General features: G+C 36.9%; 1 protein-coding gene across 1 annotated transcript; it reads left to right on the plus strand.

Annotated features, from left to right (window-relative positions):
* Nucleotides 1-697: 697 nt before the first annotated feature.
* Nucleotides 698-10,611, plus strand: LOC145954099 (cytochrome P450 82A4-like). The gene is made up of 2 exons (XM_083067813.1): nucleotides 698-1,753; nucleotides 9,851-10,611. Exons 1-2 carry the CDS (start codon nucleotides 809-811, stop codon nucleotides 10,478-10,480), a joined length of 1,575 nt encoding a protein of 524 aa, XP_082923939.1. The 5' UTR covers nucleotides 698-808; the 3' UTR covers nucleotides 10,481-10,611.
* The last annotated feature ends 3,047 nt before the right edge of the window (nucleotides 10,612-13,658 follow it).

Raw genomic sequence — 13,658 nt, forward strand, 5'->3', positions numbered from 1 at the left:
AAAATAACTATAATATATATTTATACTTTAAAAAATTATATATAAAATTTTTAATATTACAAATGTATGAATAAGTATTGTCATCACGATCTAAAATTTATGGATATAATCATTAACTATATGCGTGACATTCTGGAACCAGAACGGCCCGTTCTGAAACCAGAACGACACATTCTGGTTTCACTCCTGGTGTGTTAATTTTGCATCCGAAACGGGTCGTTCTGGATGCAAAATTAACGCACCAGGAGTGAAACCAGAACGGGTCATTCCGGTTTCAAAACGGGCCGTTCTGGTTACAGATGCATGGCAAAAATTTGACATCCACGTGGCATCTATGTAGCTTCCACGTGGCATCCACGTGGCCAATAATTAACTCCGTCTAAATAATTTGGACGAAAGTCCGACATTGTAACCAATTAATTTATTAGGGACCAAATTAAAATAAAAAATAAATATAGGACTAAATTAAAACAAATAATTATTATAAGAGATCAAAATAAGTTTTTAGCCTTTATAATTCAATTAACATCTTCGGTCCTTAATACTGATACTAGGGAGATAAAAATGAAAACATTCTTCGGAAAGTAAATGCTTTTTATATTGAACTTTCATCTTTGTCTCCTAACAAATAATATAATAATAAAAAAAATTATTTAAAATTATAATTATATCACCAAACACTAATGTGCCTCCTCTTCACCCTTATCTGGGTAGCAACGAATGATCTATTTAAGGATGACAATCAGCAGTACCACTACACATCTCTATAGGCCTTACAATTACTACATTACAACCTTCACTGGCTAAAATGGATTTTGTTCTAAATTACCTAAATGCCACTACCATTGGACTTCTTTCTCTAATCCTTTTCTGTTTGATTGTGTCTCGTCTCTTCAAATTTGGTCATAGTAAAGAGGCTCCCACAGTTGCAGGTGCATGGCCAATACTTGGTCATCTTCCACTATTGAGTGGTTCACAAACACCACATAGAACTTTGGGTGCTTTGGCTGATGAGTATGGACCTATATTCACCCTCAAGTTTGGTACCAAAAAGGCTTTGGTAATTAGCAACTGGGAGATGGCTAAGGAATGTTTTACCACAAACGACATGGTCGTTTCCTCTCGCCCTAAACTTGTTGCCTTTGAACTCATGGGTTACAACCATGCCATATTAGGCTTTGCACCCTATGGTCCTTATTGGCGCGAGTTACGAAAGATTACAACGTTAGAGATCCTTTCCCCTCGTCGAGTGGAGCAACTACAGCATGTTCGTGTCTCGGAAGTTCAAAATTCTATCAAAGATCTCTTCAATGTTTGGTCTAGCACAAAGAATGATGCTGGCTATGCGTTGGTAGAGCTGAAGCAATGGTTTTCTCACTTGTTATTCAACATGGTTCTTCAAATGGTCGTTGGGAAGCGATATTTCAGTGCTAAAATTGTGGATGATGAGAAGGCACAAAGATGTGTAAAGGCTGTGAAGGAGTTTGTGCGTTTGCTAGGGGTATTCACAGCGGGAGATGCTATTCCTTATTTGAGATGCTTTGATTTTGGTGGTCATGAGAAGGCCATGAAAGAAACAGCCAAGGAATTTGATAGTATTTTAAATGAGTGGTTAGAGGAGCACCGACAAAATAGGAAATTGGGTAAAAATGTTGATCAAGTTCAAGACTTCATGGACGTGATGATTTCCTTGCTTGATGGAAAGACAATTGCTGGGGTTGATGCTGATACCATGATCAAATCCACTGTAATGGTATGTTTATATGTTCATGCATGTGTCGTTTAGATTGTTAATTAACACTAGTAACTTGAATTCGGAGTTAACAAAATCTTCAATTTTAACCACCACGGATGTTGTAAACTTGAACATGAACGTGAAGGTCACATTTTAGTTAGCGATAAGTTTTCAATTTTCGTTTTTAAAGTTAGTTAATTTAAAATCAAATTCGTTTGGCTAAAACTTGTTTCGTCTTTGCCAAAAGAGTCAAAATAGATTAGGTTTTCCAACCTTACCCGTGTCACAAGTGAAAATAGCATAGGGGCAATTCAGGAAATGGATGTGAAGGAGAATATTTCTGTTAGGAAGAATGGAGAGTCAAATGATCCGATGATTGTGGGCAATTGAAAAAGTACAAGGACGAGGAGGGTCAATTCATGCATGAGTAATTATGTGTGAGGTGGCAATAAGTCATAGGGTATCGAAGGAAAGGAGAAGTGGGAAATGGTTGTATTCTGCTTCTTCTCTCTATTGGCTTTATAATGAATTTCGCTACATAGTATTTTCCTTTCTCTTGTGGAGAAATACTCACAGAATAAATATTACATATCGAGGTTTATCCATATTTCTGTGTCATTGTTATTATTTCAATTGTTAATTGATCTGCTTTCATTACATTGGTGCTCTTGTGTTCTCAACTCATTCTTAAGCATAGCTGAAAACACCCGGTTGAAGGAGTTGTCCTCAGATGTCAAGCAAATTTTGGAGTTGTTGGATTCTCGACATAAAGAGTATTATACTCGTTTTGAGAGTCTGGAAGTTGGAGTTACTTTGTTGCATGTAGCAGCGGCGTCATCACCAACGTCCGCTACAAAGTTCGATGCAACCGTTTCAGGTTCGTAATGTCAAACTTGATTTTCCACGTTTCAATGGTTCGAACGTACTGGAATGGATCTTTAAGGTAGAATAATTTTTCATGTTATACAATACTCCGGTGGCGCAATGCCTCACCATTGTTATAGTTCATATGGAAGAAGATGTGATTCCTTGGTTCCAACTGATGGCTAAGAATCATCCATGTCAATCTTGGATTGGTTTCACTTGGGCCCTGGAATTGGAATTTGGTCCATCTCCTTATGAGTGCCCTCGTTCTACCCTTTTTAAACTGATGCAAACGAGGTCGGTGCATGATTATTATCGCGAATTTACAGCTTTAGCTAATCCTGTTCAGGGTATTACTGTCGATGCCTTACTTGATTGTTTCCTAAGTGGCCTCAAGAGTGACATTCAAAGAGATGTTATTACTCAAACTCCAACCTCCTTGTTACGTGCTGTTTAATTGGCTAAACTTTTCAAAGAGAAATACCTGCCTAAACAGCAAACCACCTTAGCCCACTCTTACCCAAAATATCAACCCTCATCCCTAGCCCAAACAACTAGGTCCACGAGCCTACCACCCTTGTTACCCACCCCAAACACAACTGGAACCTGACCCACATGATGAGGCTAATATCAACCTGATGCAATCACTAGAGTAGGAACCTCATTTTTATTTTAATGCTCTCAAAGGAGCTTTCGACACTGGTACTATGCGATTTTAGGGTACTATCAATGGGGTGACAGTTCAAGTACTACTTGACAGTGGTAGTTCGAAAAATTTCTTGTAACCACGCCTTGCACATTGCTTGAAATTGGCCATTGAACCAACTACGAGCTTTCAGGTCTTAGTCGATAGGGTAGGGTGCGGGATGTTGAAATACAGATCCAAGGGCATTCCTTAAAATTACCTGTTTACTTACTACCAAGCTCAGGTGTAGATTTGGTCTTAGGGGCAGCTTGGTTAGCTACTTTGGGTGCGCATATTTCATACTACAGTGCTTTGAAATTGCAGTTCTTTGTGGACGGGAATTTTATTACCCTTCATGGTGATAAACCACAACTTCCAACTCTAGCGCAATACAATCATCTTCGTAGGATGCAAAGAACTCATGCCATCTTTGAACTATTTACACTGCAATTTCAATAACCAGATTGTGATGCTGATCACTGTTAGCAATTACCTAAGCACTTGGAATCGGAATTAACACTTCTTTTGCGTACCTATCATAATGTGTTTGTCGTTCCTACTGGTCTTCCTCTCAGTAGATCACACGATCATAGTATTCCTTTGATTAAAGGAGTTGATCCTATTAAGGTTAGACCTTATACATATCCCCATAGTCAAAAAGAACAAATTGAGAAGATGGTTAGAGATATGTTACAAGAAGGAACTATAGTGTTGAGTACTAGCCCATTCTCTTCCCCAATTGTTTTGGTTAAGAAGAAAAGATGGCACTTGGAGATTTTGTACAGATTATCGAGCTTTAAATGCCATAACTATCAAAGATAGTTTTCCCATTCCCACTGTAGATGAGTTAATTGATGAGTTATTTGGATCCCGGTATTTTTCCAAGCTTGATCTCATGTCTGGCTATCATCAGATCTTGTTAAAAGAGGAAGATCGGTTTAAGACAGCATTTAAACACATCATGGGCATTATGAATGGCTTGTCATGCCATTTGGATTAACGAATGCTCCAGCTACATTCCAATGTCTAATGAATGACATCTTTCAAGAGATGTTGCAAAAATCTGTTCTTTTTTTTTATGATATATTAGTGTACAGTCCAACTTGGTATGCTCATTTACACCATTTAGAAGTTGTCTTGCAATTACTTAGACAACATAAATTGTTTGCCAAGTTATTTAAGTGTTCATTTAGTCTTACTCAAGTGGAATACTTAGGACACATGGTTTCTAGGCAAGGAGTAGTAGTGGAAGCTTCCAAGGTACAAGTTGTGTTAGCTTGGCCTTTTCCTACTAACCTCAAGCAATTACGGGGACTTCTGGGCCTAATCGGTTATTATAGGAAGTTTATCAAAGGTTATGCCTCTATTGCAGCCCCTTTGACGAATTTGCTCAAGAAAGATAGTTTTAATTGGGATGTTGTTACTACGAGCGCTTTTGAAACGCTCAAATTTGCTTTAGCCCAAGCTCCAGTTCTCACTATTTTAGATTTTCCTAAGGCTTTTGTTTTGGAAACAGATGCGTCATGAACTGGTGTAAGGGCAGTGCTTAGTCAAAACAGTCATCCAGTTGCTTTCTTTTCCAAGAAATTAACTCCTAGACTTTAGAAACAGTCAGCTTATACACAGAAACTATATGCCATCACTGAAGCGATAGCAAAATTCAGACATTATCTCTTGGGTCACCACTTCGTAATTAAGACAGATCAGATGAGTCTAAAGAGTCTTACACAACAATCCTCACAAACGCCAGAACAACAGACTTGGTTGCATAACTTGTTAGGCTATGACTTTAAAATCGAGTACAAACCGAGGAAGGACAATATGGTCGCCGATGCTTTATCCAGATCATTTTTTATGGCATGGTCCTTGCCACACATGACAATTCTGCCCGTTTTGCGTGTTGCAATTACTGAAAACACGGATTTGAATAACATACATGAGTTATGTCGTAGAGGCACCCCTCCTCATCCCAATTACTCCACACATGATGAATTGTTATACTGGAATGGTAGGTTGGTTATTCCTAAGAATCATGACTTGGTTTAGAAAATATTACATGAATTCCACTCTTCTTCACTCGGCGGACATTCAGGGGTTACAAGAATCGTGTCTCGGATTGCTGCCCAATTTCATTGGCAGGGTATGCATAAAGACTTAGCTGATTTTGTTAAAAACTGTCTCATTTGTCAACAGGCTAAATCTTCCAATACACTACCTTCTGGGTTGTTGCATCCTCTTCTAATTCCAGCACAAATATAGGATGATATCACGATGGATTTTATCACAGTACTACCCAATGCTAATGGTTTTATAGTGATCATGGTAGTGGTAGATTGCCTTTCTAAGTATGTCCATTTTGGTCCTTTAAAGGCAAACTACACCAGTGCACAAGTGGCTAATTTGTTCATGAAGACTGTGGTGAAATTGCATGGATTTCCCAAGTCTATTGTCTCTGATCGAGATAAGGTTTTTATGAGTCAATTTTGGAAATAACTTTTCAAGATGAGTGGTACTTCATTGGCTATGAGTAGTGCATACCATCCACAATCTGATGGCCAATCAGAAGCTGTCAATCATTGTTTGCAAATGTATTTACGCTATTTTACTTATGATAATCCCCAGTTGTGGCTAAAAATGTTACCTTGGGCAGAATTTTGGTATAATACATCGTACCATCTCAATATTGGTATGATGCCTTTCAAGGTAGTTTATGGACGAGATCCTCCTAGGATTGACAAGTATTTTACGAATGCCCAGGACCCTCCAACGTTGCAACAATTGTTGCAGCAACGTGATGCTGTTTTGCTTCAGTTAAAGGGAAATTCGTACAAGGCTCAACAGTATATGAAGCGACACAGGCGGATAAACGGCGACGTCATGTGGAATTCAAGGTTGGAGATATGGTGTTGGTTAAGCTCTACCCTTATCGACAACATTCAGTTGCTTTGAGAAAAAATCAGAAATTGGACATGCGATACTTTGATCCTTTTCCTGTTATCCAATGTATTGGTCCGGTTGCTTACAAGCTGTTGCTGCCCTCAACCGCTCACATTCACTCTGTTTTTCATGTGTCATGGTTGAAACCATGTCGCGGGGTTCATCAACAATCCTATATTCCACTTCCTATGATTATAAATGAAATTCGCCCTATATTGCAGCCACAAGAGATTTTACAATCTAGAGTTCTTCTCCAGGGAGACCAACATATTCCTCAAGTTCTGGTACATTGGGCAAGCATTAATGCTGACCAGGCTACTTGGGAAGACCTTACCTATGTGCAACAAGCTTATCCTAACTTCAACCTTGAGGGCAAAGTTTGTTTTAATGGGGGAGGTAATGTCACAAGTGGAAATAACATAGGGGCAATTCAGGAAATGGATGCGAAGGAGAATATTTCTGTTAGGAAGAATGAAGAGGTGTCAAATGACCTGATGATTGTGGGAAATCGACAAAATGAAAGGATGAGGAGGGTCAATTCACGCATGAGGGATTATGTGTGAGGTGGCAATAAGTCATAGGGTATCGAAGGAAATGGGGAGTGGGAAATGGTTGTATTCTGCTTCTTCTCTCTATTGGCTCTGTAATGAATTTTGTTGCATAGTATTTTCCTTTCTCTTGTGTAGATATATTCACGGACAAAATAATATGTATCGAGGTTTATCCATATTTCTGTGTCATTGTTATTATTTCAATGGTTAATTGATCTGCTTTCATTACAACCTGCTCAATGAAATACAACGTATGAGTTTCACTTTTTTTTAACATAAAATAAATTGGTCTTTTTAGTCCAATCTAATTATGATTGAATTTAGATTTAACTTTCAAAATGTTCATGCAAATTGAACTTTCACGAGAGTTAAGACTTAATTTAGAAGTCCAAATACAATATAAGAGTCTATTTTTGTCCTGACCAAACTTGCTCACTAAAATATTAAGTTTGGGCTTGAAATTTTAATCATAATCAAATTTAGATCATTTTAGTCTACCGTGATGATTTTTTTTATCCAAGTTTAACCTAAAAAAATGTTGTAAAATAGAACTTTTATGAAGGTAGCTTTGTATTTCAAGCATGAATTAAATTTAGTTCAATTTGAGCATGACCTAACATACTAAATTAGTCCATAGAAAATCCCATATCGACAAACAATTTGTCTAGGTAATTTTAGATCCTTAGTATATGGATTTTGTGACACCATTTATCTTGCATACCATAATACATATAAAATAAAGAAACTGAATAACAAGTCTTTTATACATAAAGCGTGTTCAACATAGAAGGTATCACATTCTAACTTAAAATTACAACAACAAAAATCCAACTGAAATTACAAAGAAAGTAACGATTGTTTTAAAACATAACAACAAAAAGAAAACTTCTAACTAAGCTCCGATGTCACATTCTATCAAAGCATACACCCAAATGCAATGGACTAGGCCTCATCACCAATATCTTCAACGTCAATGCACTTTCACTAGGAGGATATATTACCATAGTTTAGTCAAGACAATAAAGCCATGCAAGCTTTACTCCAAGCGCGCACAATGGGTGGAATCAGGATTTCACAAGCCCCACTATCCTCAAGGAATGATCCCCAAGCTTTTACATAAGGGGTCTTCCTTGACGATGTAGTCCATATTGTACCGTTCAGAAACATTTATGTAATGATGCATGTCAAACAAGACTCTATGCAATGATACATTTCAATATCATGTGATATCATACATCACTATTCTCATACCATATAGTCATCAACTGTTCTCAATATAACAATTAACAATTCAACTATATCAATTAAATATTAGAAGTCAATGGCATAAGGGATCACATCACTACAACTCATACATCACAAGAGAGACACAACACAAGCCTACACCATGAGATATGTTGTGCTCGACACTGGACCACCAGAGAGCCTAGTTGCTCTCGAGTTCAATGACGCCCAACGTGACTAGGATCACGCTCAGAGAAAGTACTACATAGAAGCCCTTGAGGCTTCTAGGCTCAGTTAGGACCACCTCATGCCTGACATGAGTGACCCCAAGAGCAATCTTTGCTCTCGAACTCAACAACACTTGACAAGCCCAACATGGCACCCTACGTCATGAAAGAATTCCCAAATTCTATAGAAAACACGAATTTCAAATTAGAAGCACCAATCACCAAAAATTACAATTCAATTGGTAAAAATGTTCTAATAAGCATGTTAAACATTCCAAGAGGCACAATTGACACATACCATTGATCTCCAGGAGGATTTACCTTGAACTCTAGTTCTCCCAAGTCTGAAGCGTGCAACTTTACATGAAAAAAGCATAAAAAGAAACTTATCAGAAGACCTCTCTTTCTAAGAAACATAACCCCTCCTTAATCCATCAGTTAAAACAATTAACCCAAGTTACAAATTCCTTCCCTCAAAATAATTAAACAAATAAATCTTTTAGCTACGAAACCTTATAATAATATACTCTTAAGCATATAGAAATAATAAAAATAATTATCAAAACCAATCCAAATATCTATAATAAAATACAATAATTAATAATTAATAAAAAATATATATAATTTTAATAGAAAAATTAGGGTGTTACAGGATTTTTTACCTGACCAACATTGAAATTATGAATTGACCCTAGTTAAACTCATCTAGGTGAAATGTAGGGTTTGAGTATGAAATTCTAAGTACTAATTAAATCTTAACATTTTAGCTCATTCTAGTCATGATTGCATATGTTCTAATATGCCTAAAAAATATCACATTTAGAAATCAAGACTAAAGGTAGTTTATAAACATCATTTTTTCTTAACTTACCATGACGCCTTTTCTTCTAGCACCAATATTCCAACCATAAGTTTGTTGATATCGTTAGGATCACCGAATTTAAGGTATTGACTATTTTTACACTTGTTTAGTCATCATAGTTTTTATCCTTTAAAAGGTGTCTTTGATGCTATAAGGAGGACTTAAGTCACTCTTGATCCTTAACATTAATTAGGGACTTATTCCGGTATGCTTAAAAAGTCTCACATATCAATTAGAAATTGAGGTTAAGAGAAGTTTATAAATGCCCTCTCTCTTTAACTTACTAATGCGCCTTTTTAAGGATAAAACTATAAAACCCCCAACAAGCACTAAAACAAACAATACCTCAAACACAATGACTTTAACAATGTTAGTAGACTTATGGTTGGAACAATACCTAATATATAATTAATCAACAAAAATTCATTAAAAAAAACTTACATATTTTCTTTTTTAATTGTATTCAACTCTCACTTCACATCTTTTAATTACAACCCCATCTCACAAGTTTCATATTTTTTACTGAACATTTTAAAGAAAAAATATATATAATATTGGCAAGTTAAAATTGAAAAAAAAAATTGAAACCACAAACTTAAATGAAACTAAAAACTTGATTTTGTTTTTAAAATTTAAACATGCAATTATCAATCTATCATATCCATTTGCTTTGTTTCTTGATTTACAAAAGCAGAGTTTTTGTTATATTTAAACATGCACCCCTTTATATATATTCTTCTTATGAATTACATATTTGATTTACAGACAGTAATAGCAGGAGCAGCAGACACAAGCAGTACTGCTCTAACATGGGCCATATGTTTGATTTTGAGAAATCCTTTTGCATTGGAAAAAGTTATAGCAGAATTAGACATCCAAATTGGAAAAGAGAGATGCATAAGTGAGTCTGATATAAGTAAGTTAACATATGTCCAGGCTATAGTGAAAGAAGCATTAAGATTGTACCCTCCAGGTCCTCTCTCGGGACCCCGTGAGTTCACTGAGAATTGCACTTTAAGTGGCTACAATATAAAAAAAGGAACACGACTAATTACAAATCTTTGGAAGATCCACACAGATCCTAATGTTTGGTCAGATCCATTAAAGTTTGAACCAGAAAGGTTTCTTACGATTCACAAAGATATTGACATTAGAGGTCAACATTTTGAGCTATTACCATTTGGAAGTGGTAGAAGAATTTGTCCAGGAATATCTTTTGGCCTTCAAATGGTCCATTTAACTCTGGCTAGATTTTTGCATTCCTTTGAAATCTTAAATCCGTCAACTGAACCTCTTGATATGACTGAAACCTTTGGATTAATCAACACTAAGGCCACTCCACTTGAGATTCTTATTAAACCACGTTTATCTCCCAGTTGTTATGAAAACATATGACCCCTGTATTTGCTACATGATCTTAGTAGATTGTGGGTGTTATATATGTAACCTATTTTGGTTATCCTAGTTTTATCTCATAAACTGTTTCTAAACTCTCTCTCTCTATATATATAGTCTCTTTTCTTTCAACCATCTAGAATATGTTTCGTAGAATTTTCTGCACATATTTAGCTCTTAAAATATCTCTTATAAAAAAAATTAGCTTCTCATATTTAGCTCTAAACGTAATGAAAACAGCTTTGTAAATATGGTGTATATAAATCTTCTGGTGATAAGGAGAATAATTACACTATCGCTTTTAATATATTGATTCAAAGATTTTTTTATATTTAAAAATTGTTCGATCATAGTAGAATTTGAATTACGGTTGAACTTTTATAATTCAACCCAGATTTATGTTTTTATATTTCTTTTGCTTCTTATATTTTATTATTGGTAATTGATATTTTGAACTATAATCAACATGAGTAAAATAGTATTTCAATTACTTAACTTTTAAGGATGATCATATTCTTTCTTAATGAAAAAAAAAATTAAAGAATAAAAAGTTGATTAATTTAACACTTTTTTATGACAACTTTGTCTCATAAAAAGACCATCATTACAAGGAGAAGAAAAACATTTTTGAGAGTGAAAATTTAGTTGCTAAAGTTAGAAAATTGGTAGCAAAGTTATGAGTGTAGACCCCTAAAATTGTCCGGGTCGGAAATAAGACTCGAAGACTCTCAAAGATCAAAGGAAAGTCAGCCAGAAGGACTCCCAGAAGACCATAGGATGACTATCTGTAGGTTTAGAGGTCTTAGAGTAGCCAAAAATAAGAAAGTGGGAGGTTTGGAGCTCAATACGGCCTCCTTGGAGTTCAGTACGGCCGTACTGCACATTTTGTACTACAATACGGCCGTACTGAAACCAATACGGCCGTATTGAAGTTTCTGTATTTCAATACGGCCGTACTGAATTCAATACGGCCGTATTGAAGTACAAAAACTCAATACGGGCCGTATTGAACCCAGGGGCCGTACTGCGCCTCATCCCTATAAATAGGACGTCATTTGGACGTCATTCCACACTTTTTCCAGCTATTCTGGACCCCCTGGCTGAGTATTCTTGGGTTTTTGAGCAGTGCTCTGCCCTAGAAATCTCTCTGAAAGCCAATCCGACGAAGTTCTTGAATCATAAGCCATTTGCTTGAGATTCGAACGAGTCGAAGGGAAATCTATTTGATTTCCATAGTAAAAATTATTTTTTAGGAAGGAGCGAGCAAGCTTGTAGAGGGAGGGAGTGCCAAAAAGCCTCCTAAACTTCATTGATATATAAAAAGCACGCTTCAAGAGGTTTCTTCTCTAAAAATCCCTTCTTTTACCGCTTTCTGATTGTTGCATATTTAAATTCGTCATCATGTAGATATTTAATATATAATCGCTTATAATAAATAGGGGTAATTTAGTAATTTTACACTATTATTAATGAAATAATCTGTCATAGGGAACCCGAAAGGGGCGTTGTGGGGTGCTAACACCTTCCCCGCACGTAACCGACTCCCTTACCCAACTCTGGTTGTAATGGCCTAAGTTGACTTGCGAAATCAATTGCCTTAACTCTTTTTCCAATGTTTTGAGTAAAACATTGGTGGCGACTCCAAGAACCCTACTTTTCGAAAACCACTAATCCATGGAGGGTCCCGCTTGGGATTAACATGGATTGGTGAACCATTTTAATAAAATTGTTAGTTCGACAAGGTCTCAGTTTGAGAATAAGTCGTTCTAGCGATCCATCATTTTTTTCAAAATCAATAAGAGTTCGACCATCGTCGCGAATGCCAAGGTCCGTTTCGGCGGGTGGCGACAGATGGCGACTCCATTGGGGAATCCTCGAGAGTCAGTCCCATTTAGTGATGGATTATTTCTAAAATAGTAGTTTAAAATTACTTTATTACCCCTCGCTTGTATGATAATATGTTTTATCTATATGGCTTTTAATAACTGTTGTATGTTTAAATTTTCGCAATTGTTTGAAATAAAAACTGCACACAAACCTTTGCACACAACAGTTCCCTCTATACCCGGGGGCATGAGTGGTAATCCATAGGGAGTGGATGTTAGTACGGCCGGTTGTCGAATGGGTCTATAGGTGCCCGCAGACCGTTGTCGGAAAACATCACTCAAGGTGATAACCATGAACTCAAGTCCGACAGTGCGTTGGAACTTTCCATCGACTTACGACGAGAGGAATTGGATCCCTATAATGGGGGCACCTTGGGGGCCTCAGACCAGTGAGAACAGTTAGAACCACCTTGAATATGCACTTTTCTGCAGGATACCCCTACCTCGTGATTCGCTCGTGACTGTTCGTGGATGAGTGAATTGTTTGTGTATAGGTTTATGTGATATTGTTTGTGCATTAATAATAAACCTCGTGATAAGGTCTAAGAATAATCCTCATGCATGAAAATACCATGACATGAGAGGAAAGACAATGTGTGAAAATATAATAAAAGTACGGAGCATGTGCATCATTACCAATAAGACATCATGCATCCTCATAAACCATGCATTTTAGGTTCACCAATACCCCTTGACATGAGTGAAAGAGACCCACGACTATTGAGTTTCTCCGTTGGGGAGAGGTCATAAGTCAAGGAGGGTGGTAAAACTTCGTCTTTAAAAGGCAGCACCTTAAAGATAGAGGGATACCAAGCTCATGTCAAGTGTGTATTCACTCCATAAATAAAATTAGATTAAGCATTCATTTTAGAAAGTGGCTGGTCATCTCTCTGTCCTCACGCGCGCGCAGAAAATCAAGAAGATGGACGTGTTGGAGGAACAAAATAAGAAGCTTACAGCCGAGCTCTCACAGCTCAAGGAGCAAATGGCGCAAATAATGGAACTCATGCGTCACCACAACATACACGGGGCTGAGCATAGTGACCATGAGTCCCATCATGTTGGAGGAAAAGTGGAACAAGAGCTGAAAAGTGGGAAGCTAGCTAAACCTTCCCAATCATTTAAAGCTAAGAAGACCTTTGGGAAGAAGAAGGAGAGAGGAGTCAGCGCCATAACCATTTCCTCGTCTTCCTCCACTTCGAAGTCAGGAAAGTCGCAATACAACTCTGTGAAGAAGTTTGATAAACTTCCGACCACATATAGCGACCTCCTGCCGAAGCTAGTGGAAGCAC

This window comes from Cajanus cajan, chromosome 2 (assembly GCF_000230855.2).
Source record: "Cajanus cajan strain Asha chromosome 2, NIPB_CcT2T_4, whole genome shotgun sequence".
Taxonomy (NCBI): domain Eukaryota; kingdom Viridiplantae; phylum Streptophyta; class Magnoliopsida; order Fabales; family Fabaceae; genus Cajanus; species Cajanus cajan.